The 17955-nt window shown below is 40.4% G+C and overlaps 1 protein-coding gene across 1 annotated transcript in view; it reads right to left on the bottom strand.

Moving 5' to 3' along the window:
* Positions 1 to 875: 875 nt before the first annotated feature.
* Positions 876 to 17955, bottom strand: part of cd276 (CD276 molecule) — a 66583-nt gene continuing 49503 nt past the window's right edge. Inside the window, exons 7-8 of the mRNA XM_084929888.1 lie at positions 13534 to 13572; positions 876 to 1756 (exon numbers count right to left, since the gene is read on the bottom strand). Of these exons, the coding sequence (XP_084786014.1) occupies positions 13550 to 13572 (23 nt within the window). The 3' untranslated portion in view covers positions 876 to 1756; positions 13534 to 13549. The remainder of the gene's footprint in view (positions 1757 to 13533; positions 13573 to 17955) is intronic.

Below are 17955 nucleotides of genomic sequence, written 5' to 3'. Positions count from 1 at the left end.
TGAGCTTCTGTCACTTCCTCCTATAATGTAAGATTTAGAAATCTTTGCAGACAATTCAATTTTATGTGACCACTGGCTGCAGCACTCGCTGTCACAAGAAAGAAAATATCTTCAAGACTGGAATTTTCTCCCTTAAATCCCACAACATCTTTTCCAGTTTGTGAATGAGAAAATGAGCGCTTCACTGAAGGGCCAACCAAATAAACCCCTCTTTGGGCCTGGAGCCACTAATCTGTAATTTAATTTCAGGCGGGTGTCTGGGCTATGAGGACACACAGCAAGGTCAAGGGCTACTGTACAGAGAGATCTGCGCATTTGGGCACAACCTGGGGTTTGGTCAACAGTCTCAGCCAGCTTAAGCAAAGGACACAGTGTGTGCGCGCATGTTCCTGTGAATGCCGTATGGGTATCAGTATGGTTAGGTGTGCTGGGAAGGTATTTCTGCAACACTTCTACAAGTCAGACTTGATACAAGGTAGCTATTTTATATATGACAGCAACAAACAATCACAGAGAAAATCCATTATTCAAAACAAGTAAAATGTTTGGGATGACTGAGCATCTGCAAACAGAGAGGGATTAGGCCCAAAATAGGACTGCGTCTAACTGGGAACAATTCAACATGTCAGTGTTGATCTGCATGTAAATGAAATATTTGTGTTACTTTGACCATAATTCATGTTTTACTCATTATGTAGAATAGGGTAGTCGGCAGACATATCAACTAATAGAAAAGTGGAAGGACAAATTTGAACTGCGTGGCTAATCCTGTGAGTGAAGAGAAGAAATGTCTGTAATAAACGCGACCTTGCTCTGCCTGAACGAACACACAGTGGCCCTGGGAACTGGACCAATAATTACCAATGACCAGCCAGTTTCACCTTGTCTCTTTAATGTAAATAGGCATACGGTTATCAAACACAAATGGCTTTGACATTCATACATGGACATACCTGTACTGCACAGGAATCTACTTAAGTACTTAAAAAAAAACTGCAATAAAACAACCTGCACAACCCCTGGCCTGGGCGAGATAAAACTTTCAACACCAGCTGTAGAAGCTAGCTATGATAGTCTGACTTCATTAAAAAAAATTTCTTACATACAAGGCAGTCAGGTCAGTGAGGAAATCAGGGTGTATCCCATGCACCATTTGCAGTTTGTTGGAGCTTAGCTGGCATTCAATTTCAATTCCCTCAACTTACTGAACATAGGAGAGCGGCACACACTGACAGGTACAAGTTACTCCAGTGACAGACGCTAATTAGCAAGTGCAGGAGTAATGGGAGAGCCAAGTTCTCTCCCTGGCCAAGAGACAGTGATAGCAACTGAGGCAGGGTCATCTCTTTAAGTGTCTCACTTCCTATTAGACAGGAGATCTCTGGCACATGCCCCATCACTACCCATACAGAGTGATCTCAGCGACAGAGAAAGGATCCTGTCACATCCTGTAGTTCTCAAATAGAGCTTCTCTTTTGCATAGAACACAACCCACTCAACTGCATTCACTCACTCGCGTGGCCCTCCGTCGACAGAAAGGGAGGACGGGCAATAGAAAATAATGGCACATGATGTGTTTATGTGTTTTGATGGAAACTCGAGGGAAAGTCTTCGAAAGAAGATGATGGACTCGTCTTCTGCTCAGCGAGGCTTTGACATTCTGTAGGGGATGCTGGAAATAGTCTCCAGGTTGATGGATAGGTGGAGTGGGATCACCCGCCAGACTCATCTCCTCCCCCCCATCTGGCCCTGACTCCTGAAAAAAGGCACAAAAAGAAAATCGGCATCAGCCTGCTCAGTGTGGAAAAGGTGACGATCACGGCAGAACACAGAAACAAAATAACTAATGCAAATAGTGATGAGTCAGCTTCACACCAAGTAAATAACAAGTTTCAAAGCACTATTGTCATTATTATTATTAGTGGTAGTAATAATTTAAAAATTGCAAAGAAAGAGTCAAAAGAACCCAAGTGGATTTCACATTATTAAATAAACAGTTACACCAGTAAGAATTAGTCTTTTCAACACTGTTACAACCTACAAGTCTCTCTCTATCCTCCTCTCTGTGTCTTCCTGAACTTCCCTTTACTCGTGGCCCCCGTGGACCATCCCAGTGCTAGCGCAGCGAAAGAAATTGTTCTCCCTGCATCATTAAACAGTATGAATTAACTTGGGAGGAATTTAATTATGTCACACATGACGCTCTTCTACTTGAAGCTTTTAAAGGCAGTATAGTTGCCTACACGCTTAGAGGTTCAGTTTTTAGATCCAACAGTCAATTTAGCCACATCTGCTGGACTCCTAAATAAACATATTGAAGACAGATATTTTCATTTATGTTTCCTGCTAAGATGAATGTACTCTGAGAGGGTCTAATAATCTGACTTGTGTGCTCTCTGTACCACTAAGACTTTGGCTGTCTAAACCCGTCATGAATCTACTTTTGTTTCAGATAGAATATAACTTGAAAAGCTTTGACTCTGTGCACTCAATAAGCAGATGTATTGTGGTGTTTGAAGCCCTCACTATAAATTTCATCACAGGAAGTACAAAAATAGTCCTGTTAGCAAGCTGCTCCTACCTCCTAATTAATGCTTATTATCATCCTTTTATTATATTTTACACATGACAGCTGGTGTGATGTGGATAAATCCTAAATGAAAGCCCTAAGGGTATTGCTAACAGCTCCAAAATGTCAGAGCAACAACTGATACAGTTACAGAGACTGTCATTATGAATGATAGGAATCTTTGCAAATTGTAAAGCTTGCCACAAGAAGATCCATTTTATTTGCTCCCTGTCAGAGTGTAATCTGACTTCCTAACATATCCATCAACCAAATGAACAACAGATTTTTCAACTGATTCAAATCTGCCCTTAGAGTCAGACATACACATTCTCTGAAGATGTGTTTTTCAAAGTCATCAAAGCTTTTGAGCCCAGAGCTCAGAGGTGAAAAAAAAGCACCCTTTGTTCAGTGAATATACAGCTACACCACAGTAATGTAGAATCTTGCAAAATAACAAGCTGTCCACCGGTAATCAAAAAGTAAGATCCACTTTAAATGTTTAATTAACAGCTTCTGTCTGAGAATACAAAACCACTCCTGCAACCCAAACCCTGAGATACAAGGCAATGGACAGATTCATTTACAACAGGAACCACAGATTTACTGGGGCTACAGGAGGATATTCATTTGAATGATACAGCTGCAGAGGGGGTTCAATCTAATGATTGATTAAATCCACACTGTGCCCATTTCTTTCCTCATTTACAGTAAAATAAGCTCCATTTCATTTTTGTCATTGGTAACTTCTCCCTAAAAGAATAACATGAAACTTCAAGTTAATAACAAGCAACACAAGAACAATCGGAATATCTATCAAAGACAAAGATCAGGCATAGCGCTGTGGAAGAAAACCACTGAGAATAACCTTGGAGACGAATTTGGAATAATGAGGAAGCAGCTAAACCTTGGTGATACTTAAAAGATGTTACCGGATGATAAACACATCATGACGCTTTCTTTGCACAAGAATGAATAATTATGATAGGTTAGACATCTCTGCCTTTAAAAGTACATTTATATTTATTTTTAAGTAGATACCCTAGAAGCTTATAATGTAAAGATGATGCCAGGGTTACGGCAGGACAAAAACTGTATGCTGTGAAATATATTTAAATAGCAGTTACTATCATCAGTGTGGGAAGACCCACAAAAGGCTGTTATTATTAGGCTTAACCATGCATGTAAATGCACTGCCTTCAAGTAAAGTATGAGGAATGTGACTCTAAATAAGGTACTAAAAAAGTTAAGTGTTTTATTACCTCTCTCTTTTTTTTTGCAGCACCTTCTTTTAAAAATAAGCTGTAGAGTTAGTGACATAAGCATTACTTGAGGCAGAACTCTTAAGTCAGATTTCACCATTTATTTTAGAATGACATACGTTGTCATTGACTGTCCCTGAGATCACATCCCAGAGACTGAGATTTCAATCAACCAATCAATCAATCTTTATTTATAAAGCACTTTTCATACAGGAATGTAGCACAAAGTGCTTTACCTCCAACTCACTCCCCACACTGTCATTAACATAAACGATCATGGAATTCCCCCCCCCACACACACACACTTAAAGAGTAAAATTGGGCTGGGCACACATGAGCCAGGTGAGGAAACACTATCACAGGGAGCCATCTGCACCGGGAGCCGGTCACAGACCGCAGCCTCCAGGCTGGGCACACAGCAGGAGGGAGGCAAAGAAGCCCCCCAGCCAGGCTGAGAAGACCCACAGTTAAACCATTTGAATGAAAGAAATACAATATGTACAATGAGGAGGAAGGAGATGAGTTTCAGTGTATCTGGGCAATGTAGTGTGATGAGGTGAGCACAGAGCAGGAGGAATAAAGGACTTATAAAGCAAGCTACATGGTTGGGCTTATGAGTGTGGCCCTGTCTGAACTAAAAAGAAGCACCATTAACATTAAACATTTCTATTCCTAATTTAAAAATAATTACTAAATACTCTAAGTCCCGCATTAGAGCACCTTGTAGGACAAGAAAATAAGAAAAAAAAAAAGGGTCAGAAAGAAAGAGTGGCAGTAACAACCTGCCTACTAGCATCTATTAACACTAGGGATGCAACGATACCAATTTTTTCAAACCGATACGATACCGATACTTGGATCTGAGTACTTGCCGATACAGAGTACAAAAACTGATACTTCTACCACACACACACACACACACACACACACACACACACACACACACACAAATGCAATGAATTGGAAGACAGGTTTTATTTTATTCCCTGCCGATAATAAATAATATCTTAATAAAAATGACCACAAAAAAATTTCAAGTGAAAAATAAGCACTTCTGTTAAATTATTGCAGAGTCTCCACATTGTAATTTAACAAAATATCACTGAACTATTGGCACTGTCTCGAGCTTTCGGAATAATAAATAAACACTTCTGTTTGGAATAAAATAAATACAAATTAGGTTTGAGAATAAAATAAACTTTTAAATTGTTGCAGAGTGTCCATATTGTAAACAAACAAACAAAATGACGAAAGTATTTGGCATTGACGAACGAACTCCCCATCTGCCCGTGGATCATCAGTCCACTGTGCCGTTAAACCAAGGACTGACATCGCGCACACACTGCTTGTCTTTACCTCTTTAGAAAGTTTTGGCACCATTATCTCCCTGATGTGTGGGTGGCTGGGTATTTCATATCGCAGCTGGAGTATGCTGAGAAGAATCCTATGTTTTCCACGACTGGCATTGGCTGGTCATCCAGAGCGATAAAATGAGTCAGAGCCTCTGTTATTTTAACTGCCCGTGGATTTTCTCTTGACATTTTTCATCGCTTTTCCAAAACCTGAGTTAAAGTTGGCTGTTCCGGTCCACACTGCTGACATTTTGTTTAGCCTAGCTACAGCAGCCTCCAGTTTCTCTTTTTTTTATCTGGAGCTGCCAGTCTGACTTGTCTAACCCTGTGCCTGTTTAGCACGGGATGTCCCCCTAGTGGCCAATCTAAAAAACTACAACAAAAATGACAAGCCTCCCTCTGATTAATGAAATAAGTTAGTATCGTTTCATGGTATCGGTTAACTTTTACGAGTATGAGTACACACACATTTTACAGTATCGGCCCCGATACCCGATACCAGTATCGGTGCATCCCTAATTAACACCTTATGTTGTCTTTGGTAGATCTGCACAAAACCCATACTTTAAATATAAGTGCTCTAAAGTGAGCTCTAGAAGAACTGGGAAGCAAGCTGGCCATAGCTTCATACTTACAGATGAAAGAATGCTATCAATCTTCTCCTCTGGTTCTTGTCAAGAAAACAATAAGCGATAAAGGATTACATACGTGTCATATTCTCTGGAAATCGGCGCAGACAGTTACTTAACTGGAAACTGTGTTAAAAAGAGTTGTGGGCACAGGCCTGTGCTGGGATTTAAGGGGGAGGGGGGCCCTAGTCCCGTGCAGAGATAATTCAATAGATCAGAACATATAACAATGATCACTATGAATGATGGAGTAATGCAGCAGCTCTAGCTATGGGCTTTTCCACTTTATCCCAATAACAATAAGCCAGAGTGAGGTGTCTGACAGGTCATTCTGTTACCACACTGTTGTTCCAAAGCAGCAGCATATATCACACTCTAAAAATCTTACACCTTTATCAGCTCTTTTTCCTATGGTCGCGGTACCCCACCCTTAACCTCTTTCCAAAAGCAGTCTGCAACCCCCCTGGTGTTAATTATAAGACTTTCCCCCCCAGAGCCTGGGCAAGACGTGGAAGTGCATTAACCTTGATTCTTCACTTCAGTCTAAAGGATCATTTGAAGAGACTCCTGTGGTAAGCCCCAAAGGTGAGGTGACTCAGTACCAGGAGAAAGGTACAAAAAGGGGTAAAGAAACTGCCCTAGTTTATTCTGGGCGCACACTGGGACGCTGGCTACCTCAACAGGCAAGTCGATCATTTACCCTAACCACTTGTATTCTCAGTATGTTAACTTCGAGGAGTATTCAGTGTCATACAGGATGACATGCCAAGAGTCTCTTACCTGTGTTGTGAGTCATTTGTTCCCTGATGCAGCATGAAGGTGACTGTCACCTTACAAGCTGAACTGAGGCGAGTTGAGAGACAGCTAAAGGGCTGTGACATGTTGACGTCAAAGATTTTAGATTCAGCTCCATTTCATTGCACACTTTAGTCCATTACAGTTGTGCATAAAGGTCAATTCAAAATGTTTTCATGGAAGATTCATATTTCCCATTTCAGTAGGTTTCCGGGTATCTTTTTGGTCTTTAAATGACTTTTATTAATGTAGAATAAAAGTGTTTTGTGATGTGTAAATAGTTTGGTACTCATTTTATAGCAACAATCCATTGCTGCCTGATGCACAATTACTTATACGCCAGTGCGTTCCTGCACTGTTTTGCTGGCTGTGTCACAGACTGTTAAGTGGAAGGATGGAAATGACACGGGTAATCGGGTAATTGCTTAAAAAAACAAGCAATAAAAAAGCCTGTACGTGATAAACAATGGTCTGAACACACAGGTCATTTCTGAGGATAAGAGCAAAATGATCACTTCTAACTGACTGACAGATTGAATATTTACTCATGCACTACTATGCTGGATGCGACAGTAAAAGAATTAATGGTTCCATTAGAAGAAAAGAAAATCGAGAACATTCTTACAACCGTGTTAACAAGTGCATTTCAACAACATCTCTTCTGTGCACTTGATTCTGAATAGCTTGCTCTTCGCATTTGATCATGGTCCTTCTTATCTCATTAACTACTCTTCTGCATTACTGAAGCAGTTAGCCTGCCGGGACATGCATGTTTAAGCTTCCGCTGTCTAATCATGCGATTTCTCCTGTAGTTTCACAATAATGTGCACACTTCTGAAAGCTATCCATGAAAGTCATCTTGCCATCTCTCCGAGCAATATGGTTAACATATTCCCTTCACAGTGGGGGGTTTGTTCAGTGTTTAGGTTTATGCCATCTGTAAATTCTCTAGCGCTTAGCATATTCACTTTGATAACCAGCAGCATCATAAACAATACGCTGGGATCCATTTAAAAATACCAGTTTTTACAAGTGATGAGTAATTTATGTATAAAAAGTAGGTGCCAGCCCGTGTTTCTTGATAGGAACTGAACATTTTCAATTTGAAAAGACAGTTGAGGAATATTAACCGATGCTATAGCTTATTATAATTGAATTTTAGTCATTCTGTCCTTACCGTAGTGCACAGAGCCTAATAAAATAATCTCACAAGATACAAACATGTGCACACAACAGTGTCTATTATCATTATCAACATAATAACTTTGTTGTTATTGTTGCTGCTATTTGTGTGGAGGCTTTTTTATAATCTATGCATTGATCCCATATCTCACAATCAGTGTCCATTTGGTCTGTATCCACGAATGCATCCACTTTGTGTTCGCACGTTTTTCCAGCAGTCTTTCATCTGCATTATGAGTAATCTATGGTAGTTAATTGAGCCCAGAGGCAGTTGGTTTCAATGAAGGCTCCTGTGCTTTCCTGGCAAAAACAGTAGAGAAGTAACTCTCTGGAGAAGGCAGCTCTCTGTCGAGTGGCAAACAGAGCAGAACTCCTGCCGTGTTCATTAGCTGTCATTGATCAGTGATTCAGTTGCTGTGCAACTCCTACCATAGCTCACATATTACCAGTTTCATCTCCTAAAAATTAATATAAAGGTAAGAGAGCGAAGCCAGCACAGCATTTTCCTTCTTGTCTTTTATTTTTTTTTATTTTTCACAGCACTATTTTGATGTGGATGGATGTTTGCCAAGGTTCTCAACAGCATGCAGAGATTGCTACGCAGCACACTTGTCCATTCCACAATTTTCTGATATCAATATGAGCTACTATATTCAGTTATTGGCTTCCCTCAGAGGCTATCATCGCTGCAACCTACTCCATCACAGGAGATGTACTGTAGAATGAGGCTGCGAGGTATAAAAATGCTGATAAATGGCTGAGACAAAAGCATAAATAATGCAGAGATCAGAGATACTGGAATAGTGAGTCAAACTCTACTTCAAGATACCCCACACCTCCCTGGAGTGAGTCCAATGTAAGTGTCCTGTCTGACATGATCAGTGTCTGCTGGGCTTCACCTGCCACGTACAACACGGAATTCAAGAACCTCCTCTCTAGCTCCCCTTGCCCTTTACTACTCCTTGCTCCAAAAAACACAACATCAGAGAACTCACATCCCATCTTCTAGAGTACACCTGGCTGCAGCTAGCTTTTAAAATACACTCAGGCTAGTTTTCTGTTTTCAAATTTCACCACATCTCCCCCCTTTTCATCTTTTCATATCTTTGAAAAAGAACTCCCTATTTGCAGCACAGTATGTAGTTAAAAATCCATGATAGAGCCAAGCCGGAGCTACTACAGCATAGAAATACAACAATGAGATGTATTATTCGCATGACAGTGCAGAGTTTAAGTGAATGTATAGGGGTGAATTAAATCAATATTTCACAACTCCGCCAAAGAGGCTGCAAAAGGGCCATTATGTAGCACTAATTGCACCTATAGGGCCTATCTTTAAAAAATGTAATCTGCACTCTCATTGGAATTCATCGAAAGTCCTCAGGTAGATGACCGGGATCGTCCGTGCTGCTCCTTATTTCACTGAGTTTTCTTTATTCCCTTCATGTCTCCCTTTGAATATTTATTCTCATCTCATTTGCAGCTATCTCTGGCTAGGCCAAGGTTCTGCGCAGTACCAGTGCTCATCCCCCCTTAACATGCACAAAGAATAAAAGACTTTAAATATCATTTCAAATTACGAACAGAGAGAGCAAGCAATGAAATGCAGAATTTCACCTGGGAAGCTCTAAGGTTTCTCTAGATAATGTCACTTCTAAGATATTCGCTCTTTTATGTCAGACGAGTCCATTGCACGATGTGATACATTAACTCCAACTCTCTAAGAACAATGCATCGATGTTCAACTTTTTCCTCGCAGCATCATTATTCAGTGAATATCCTTCCATAGGCAGAAATACAAAAGGGGGATTTTAAACTAAAATGACAATTATGAAAAACTGGACTCACGGTGTTCTGTGGACAACAAGGAGATTTTGTTAAACGTTTAATAACTTTAAGGAGCTCCTTGTTGGGGGAATAAATGAAAAAACCTCTCTTTTAAATCTCACTTTAAAGAAAGAACTGTTGTTCCCCATCAATTGTATCTGACACCTTTCAATGCTGAAAATATCCCACATATATTGAACTTTTATTAACAGAAAACATCTTCTGTAATTTTCAAGGACCAATAAGTTACCATAATGATCAGCACCTTATATTTACAGTGTTTACAATCTACAAAATATTGAGTGTTCTACAGATAGTAATTATCTCTACAGTCTGTGTGTATTGTTGCTAGAAATAAAACAATAAAAGTTTGAGTTGATAAATAAAAGTCACAAATGAACACATGTAAGGCAAAGGTTTATGAAAACAAAGTGCCCCCTGACTCGAAAACGACTTAATTAAATCCAGAGCCTCGTTTTATTAAATAGAATATGCTGCACTCTGCATAAATGCATTAATCGATAGCAAAGCTGCCACACAAATATTAGAATAATTGATCCAGGATGATTCAGCAGTGGGGAGGTCTAGAGGTTTGCAGGATATTACCTTGCAATAACAGTCTTGATGAAAGTCAGTAGATGCTACAGTAATGACAAATGTCCTCTCTTTGACTCCTTCTGGCCAGACTTTATTTTGGCTAGTTACAGGAAATTACTTTCTGCACCCTCCATCATCTTCTACTCACTCTGCATGGTGCTGCTGCTTTATGGCAATGACCAATCAGGGTATAATAAAAACAAGCTGTAACTGTCCGGCTTTATAATAAAAGTATTCACACAATCGACACCAAACTGCTGGTTATTAAAGTACGAGCTAGAGGCCCAGCGAAGAACATTGTGATCTATACTTTGCTAATGTGTGATAGTAGTAAGTAAACGAGCCAACAAACTCCACTGGAACGGCTTGTCAGATGGTGGGATAGCTTAGAAAACATCCCGCCAACTGTTTGTCACACTTTTATGAGTACAGAGTACAACACTGTGAATGTCATCTTGTGGAGATGGTTTGAAAATTAGCCATTATCCGCATATTTAAATTATATTGCATCCTATCCCTACGCCTGCTGGTTTTTCACCCCATACTTCAGTGTGTCTGTACTGAACAATTATATACACTTAATGCAGGACAGGGTTGTTAACCTTTCATACTGATCTCTTTAATAATAATAATAATAATGGATTGGATTTATATAGCGCTTTTCAAGGCACCCAAAGCGCTTTACAATGCCACTATTCATTCACTCTCACATTCACACACTGGTGGAGGCAAGCTACGGTTGTAGCCACAGCTGCCCTGGGGCAGACTGACAGAAGCGAGGCTGCCATATCGCGCAATCGGCCCCTCTGGCCAACACCAGTAGGCGGTAGGGTAAAGTGTCTTGCCCAAGGACACAACGACCAGGACAGAGAGCCCGGGGATCGAACCGGCGACCTTCCGGTTACAGATACGCTTCCCAACCCCCTGAGCCACAGTCGCCCTTTATTGCTAATATAAGTGCTCGAGGTCCATGTGCATACTGTATCTGTACAGAGACCTCCAGGTCTGTATGTATGCAAATCTGTACACACATACAGACCTGGATAACAATTAAATGCATTAGAACTTGAATTGTAGATAACGACAAACTTACTGTGGAATACTCTGAAAAAACAACAACAGCAAAAGTATCAGAAATTCTAAATAAAACAAGCTGTGTTTCATTTTCTGGCAAAAGACAGACTCTTATCTCTCCAGCATCTCAGTGACAAAATACTTCAGTATTTGTCAAATCAAAATGAATGGACTACCTTCTAAAATGTCTCCCAACATATCAGCACCTAATATCAAAAGATCTATGTCAAACAAAAGGGAAAATATATCTTTTCACTTACAAAAGAAAGCTTTGAAGACAAAAATATATTTTTTCCTCATAACAACTTCTGTCCTTTGTTGGTTACAGTACTGAAGCTTTCCCAAAATAGCTCTAAGGTTCTGGGCTTTCCTGGCCATGTGCTGGGTTCGGGGGGAGAAGGCTAATATAGCCATATAGAGAAGTGCCTAGTTACCCAGCAATTTAAACACTGCAATTCAAGTACTAAGGAAAAAGATATACAAGAACAATGCCCTTGTGATAATACCCAGATGACAAACAACTGCCAAAGTCCCTCAGGCTAGATAGAGAACATGAATGGATTCAGTCCAAAAGTATAAATACCCAGAGAGCATCTTTTGGGTTGGAGAATGGCAGCTAAAACAGGGAGGACAGCCCAGCTAGAAGGTGCTCATAGGGGAATGTATCTACAATGCAGCAAAAAAAAAAGAAAGAAAAAAAAGGCAGTTTCCTGCATTCCAGACAATATGGATATCATACAGACAGCCAGAGAACTCCGTGAGTTATCTGTTTACTTGTTGGGCCACTTCTTTGTGACTCTGTATAATACGTCTGTACTGATGAGGTTCCTCTCAGTATGGTCACAACATTCCCTTGACAGTTATGTAACAATTCTCCACACGCTCTCCAGGGAGAATCCCCTCAATAATCTAGTTCACTACTCTGCTTTTATGTTCACCAACTCTTGGGGTATATCTGAGTCATTCACTAATTCACAAGAGACCACAGTTCAGACTGGCCAGGTACATCACCACTATTAAGGAGGCAATCCCATTCAGAAAGCAATACCAAGATATGCAGATCTTCAGCCATCTGCTCCGTCTTCATTTGGGGGTAAAAGTGTTGCTGTCCATGGTGCTGAAAGCCTTTTCTCCTCTTCCTTGCATAAATAGTGGCCTTTGGTTATGCATCACTTAATAAACTTCTAGTTTATTTCTTTTATATAAGCTTTAAGAAATTGAAAGACAACTGTCTATTATTCTATGCTATAAATGTTTTCTTTTATATTGCTACTTGGGGATAAATTGTTGCACTTTATTTTTAGACTTTTAATTTTCATATTATGGATGAAATCTATTTTCTAATGTGAAGACTAAATTCTCACGAGCCCTGCTGTACTTAGTATATCATGAATCCTGTGCCTTTTTACTGATTCTTCATTTTCTGTAAATACACTAATGTTGTCAGATCTACCAATCCCAAGTCAAGTCAGCTTTATTTGTATAGCACATTTAAAAGACAACAAGTGTCGGCCAAAGTGCCAACACTTGAAAAACAGAGAAAGTGACTAGTAATCATGTGTATCTTTAATGGTGACAAGGATGTCCAGAAAGCCAGCATGATGGTACCAAAGTGTCCACTGTATGCTGATTAAAGTAGATGTGGTTAGTTTGGGTTTGTAAGAAAAGAAGCTTCTTTTATCCTGCAACACTGGGTGCACTCTTCTAAACACATTACATTCTAGATTATCCAAATATCTATAAAGAAAGCATCAACATTTTAAAATGGTCTTATTAACCTTAAGGCTCTGATTTAAAAAAAATCAGTGCAGTCTGTTATAGCTATGTTCAGGGTGTAGCTAGCAGTTTAAATGCTTTATAAGGATGACACTGAGCACATGTTTCAGATGACATCAAAAAGGAAGAGACCCTGCATAGCTCACAGCTTAATTGTTTACCATTATTAAGACTTTCACTGTGGTTTTAAGGAGTCCAGGAAATCTGTCTGCATGGCAGATGAAATTAAATAGATTCATCACATCAATCAGTGACCCTGTGATTCCAAAAATCAAAATGTCAAGACTTGTCATATTCCAGACTTTCTGCTGAATTAATACATCCTAGCCTCATTACAGCTGCACTACCCGTATCCTCCAGAGCATTACTACTGAGTAAGACTACCAGACAATTGTGATAAGGAGAAAAAAAAAAGTGCGACAACTGAGCAACACATAAAAAAAACAGATCTACTTAAAGACACATATACTCACCTTTATTCGCTCGACCTTAGCTTTTCAGTGATATCATTCCTGAAGGTAAGAGAAGGAAACAGTTAACAATTCTGCTCAAAATATGAAACAACTGTATGACAACTGTACAGTGGTCACTTTAGTTACTTTCTTGTCCATTGTCTTATAGACCAAAGCATTATCATAGGCTTAGTAGTTGTTATCCTGTTCCCTTCTTCAGTAGCACCCCTCTGCTCCATCTTTGTGCACCAACCTTGCCATGGCTAACAGGAAGCAGAGGGCACAGCGCTTTATTTAATTAGTCACAGCAGCTGAGTGCTCATGTGGAACCAAACAGGGGAGGCAGATTGGGGTAGTGAGATGGATAGGCACTCTCCCACTGGGTCTTGGCTGTGCTGTCAGAAGAACGCAGATTACATGACAGAAGAGGGATTGGTATAAGGTGGGTGGGTATGGCAGGAGGATGTAAATGGCACTTGTACAGGGGGATTCATCCCAGAAAAAAAGAAGAAGATTGCTGTCACTCCTAAAGCAGTCTTATTCTTTCACAAAAAACCCAAAACATAAACTCTTACTTACATGTACTGTTACATTTATCCAAGCCGTGGAACTAGGGATCTGTTTTTGTGATGCGCAACAGTGAGCAGTTTGGCTGCTTTTATTAACTGTGACAACGCTCGTTATTCCAAATGATTTAGGACCTGTTCTTTCTTACTCTTCTGACAATGTTCAGGTGGCCTTTTCCTTACAGACCAACAGATAACCTCTAAGACACTGCAGAAGTTGTTTGTTGTGAAACACATTCTTGATGAATTTCTAAACTCAAACAACTTGCAATTCACTTTTGTAAATGCTGATTTTTCAACTTACGTGTACTGAATATATAAAATAATGAGTAAGCATACAGGAAATAATGTAACCATTTGTATATAATTAGAAGATTATATGTGATGTGAGGACTACATGATTCATGTGGTGTGAGGTTTATAATTCCATTATCATCGAATCAGTGTTACTTGGGCTGCCTCAGGGTTTACCCTTGCTGAAAAAACAACTGTAAACATGTAGGTTACTGTATGTTGCTGAAACAGCAAAGGACATGAATGCAGTACTTGTATAATTGTGCGCAACTACTAAGCAGTGGTGTGCAGGGAGCTCTTTTAATTAGCGCTCTTGAAGACATTCAGTGACCCACATCTAATAATGAAGGCAACATGAATGTTCTATTTACATATCTTTACTCAGTAATGTGTGACCGTTGGGAGAGCTCAGTGGTGGAGATTCTGATGCCAATGAAAAGGGAGGGCATGTCAAGCAGAGCTGCCTGAGGCTACCTTCCAAGGCCTTCTCAATCTGAACTGCAGCAATGTGAAATGGTATGTTAGCGGCCTGCAGGTCTGTCAAAGTGGGTTATGTTATAAGGAAACTGTGTGCAACTTTTAAATAAGGCTTCGACTTGTAATACCATGTAGTCCAAGAAGTCAATTCCAAAAGCCCCCCCCACCGCAATATGCAGTTCTGGTTAGGGCTTATTGATTTAGACCATTACAATTATTGTATCACAATACACACACTGGAAAAACTACTGAGGCCCATCAGATCTTTTACTTCTTCATAAAACATTGAAAAGCCCATATCTCAGAAAACACCTAAAATATTTATTTTTGTTTACATCAATATTTTCTTGCAACTAGCCTTCCACTAAACCTCTTGTTGGTGTTGCTGGTCGGTTAATATCACAGAGAGCAGCTCAACAGAATAGCATGGGGCGATCGTGGCTCAAGAGTTGGGAGTTCGCCTTGTAATTGGAAGGTTGCCGGTTCGAGCCCCGGCTCGGACAGTCTCGGTCGTTGTGTCCTTGGGCAAGACACTTCGCCTACTGGTGTTGGCCAGAAGGGCCGATGGCGCGATATGGCAGCCTCGCTTCTGTTAGTCTGCCCCAGGGCAGCTGTGGCTACAACTGTAGCTTGCCTCCACCAGTGTGTGAATGGGTGGATGACTGGGTGTGTAAAGCGCCTTGGGGTCCCTAGGGGGGGCTAGTAAAAGCGCTATACAAATACAGGCCATTTACCATCAAACAAATAAGAACACCCGATTATTTATTTATTTTTATCTGCCCCAAAAAAACAACCAATCAAAAAAAATATTACTGCTTGTGGTTATCTAATTTTTTACATTGCAAATTAAGATTGATTAAAAACTACTTGCTTACTCAATAGACAAGACGTTAAGGTAATCCATAAAGCGTGGCTGTCCTTGTTTCTGTTTGGAGTCACCATCTTGAAGCCTTAGTCAGTCAGCTGTTTCAAATTATCACAATATCTAAGGTGACAAAGTGCTGGGATTGAATCTTTAACATGAGTTCAGTAACTGTCATTCTTCTTTCAGTGGTTGTCTTGGCACAAAGTTGCTAAGAGAAGAGTGAGTGAGAAAAGATGGTGGGACTTCCCTCTGTCATCACCTTTACAGGGCTTGCTATTCCCTAACCTTACACCTTTACAGAACCTTGCCTCAGTTAAAAGGGGTCAATAAAACTCTTTTTCAAATTCTGCTTCCTTTTAAAGGAGTATGTCAAATTGTTATTTTCCAATGATTCTTTGTCCGTGAAAGAACTGGGTCACTGACTGGCACTCTCTTTCAGGGCCTTGTTGCTAAGGCCTGACTCCTTGGAGTCCAGGCTTATGGAGACAGGGTAGTGCACACAAACTGAAGTCAGGTTCTGACAGGAGTTGCACTTGCATGACTGCGGCCTTCTCTAAATAGCACATCATGCTCAGATTACTGAACACATTTCTGAGCGGAGGTAAGGGATGAAGGCAGCTAGAACTGTATGCACTGCACGTGTCTGCATGTGAATGGGCACTGGTGTAAACCACTGCTTCTGTCTGTGTGCGGCGGGTGTGTTCCTTTGCTTCTGACTGTGTGTTTGTGTGTGAAAAGGTTGCTGCTGGCTTTAGCCCCTAGAAATACATTCAGAATTTGAGCTCCACTGTTTGTTAAACATTATTTGCCTCTGCTGTAAAGGCAACAAAGGGATTCTATCCCACTGCAAATGAATGAGTCCAGGTCTCTAGTTATCGCTGGTTATTGTTCCAATCAGGCTGGCTTTGAAAGGGGAGGCGCGCTTTCCTTTGGACAGCTCATTAAGATAACACACAAACGTGGCTCCCCATCATCCTGGGTTTATTAAAGTGGGCCTCATTTCAGCTCCTTTGTCTCATGCAAGAACCTCTGCCTTTGTCAGCGCAATTGGAGCCAGATGGCAAAACAAAGCTGGCTGTCTGGATTGCTTAGAGAGCTATCTCTGAAGACAGAGCCATTAGCTTGACTTCACAAGCTCACCGCCTACTATGTCCACCTGGATCAACCAGGTGTGCAGACGATCACGAGAAGCAGTAAGACCAAGGGTGGCCTCAAGTTGTGCTCTTGTCACTGCAATACATGCATGCATACTACAGTCTCTCGACTCTGCTATCCTTTACTCAGGCCCTTTGGCTAAAGCTGAGCTATTAAGTCTCGCTAGTTGCGGGATGGCTGACCCTGCTCCTGGCTGCACAGATCTCTGAAACATTCATGAGAGAGGCAGTAGAGAATAAAAGCCACTGTCCCTCTTCACTCAAAGACTCTCCTTCACCTCTCAGCTTATTAAAATCACATGGTATTAGACTTGGGTGTTCACAGAAAGGCTAAATAATTCAATCAGAATAAAGAAGGAGTCAAATGAATAACTCTAATGACATTAACGCTTGAGGGAGAACTGCTCAGGGCTGTGAGGGGTAGTTACTGAGGCTAGGCAGCCAGAAGAAACTTGCTCTGCTTGCTAATGGCAAAATTAATTCTGAACTCAGAAGGTCATATTAATACTAAGCAAAATATCACAGCACTCTATTCAAGGGAAAAAAAGGCAAACATGACAGTATTTTATTTTCGTTCACTAGCACACTAGAAAAGGCAAGGATAAATACTGAAGAAACCTACAGCTCTGGTTCAATGTGACGGTACATCTCGAAAGTTTACTAATTAACACGACATGTAAACAAGTCTGAAGTTTTACAGTGTTTGTGCCACTACTTCTTCCCGCTTCTCAGACTCTAACTTCAACAGTACTTTACATTTACTGCTAATGAGCAAATATTAACATAACATGCTAATATGCTAAACTAAGACAGTGAAGATCCTCAATACAAGGAGGAAAGAAAGAAAGTGCAGCAACAACCATGTCACAGTGGTCTCTAGAAATAGTAGAAAATGACTCTTGTACCGCTCTGGATTTTCACTGCTGTCAGTGCTGAACTTTACATGATTTGTATAGAAAGCAGTGAGTGCAAAAAAAGAAGAAAGAAAAGATTCTGTGGACACAGACAGTGTTACATTGCAAATATGCACAAGTCTTTTTTTTTAATCGTCTAATTTTTGTCACTGTTTCTGGTTTTGATTGGTGCT

The sequence above is a fragment of the Perissodus microlepis genome, chromosome 1 (assembly GCF_051167445.1).
Source record: "Perissodus microlepis isolate ML-2025 ecotype Zambia chromosome 1, ASM5116744v1, whole genome shotgun sequence".
Taxonomy (NCBI): domain Eukaryota; kingdom Metazoa; phylum Chordata; class Actinopteri; order Cichliformes; family Cichlidae; genus Perissodus; species Perissodus microlepis.
This window is presented reverse-complemented; position numbering and strand designations above follow the sequence as displayed.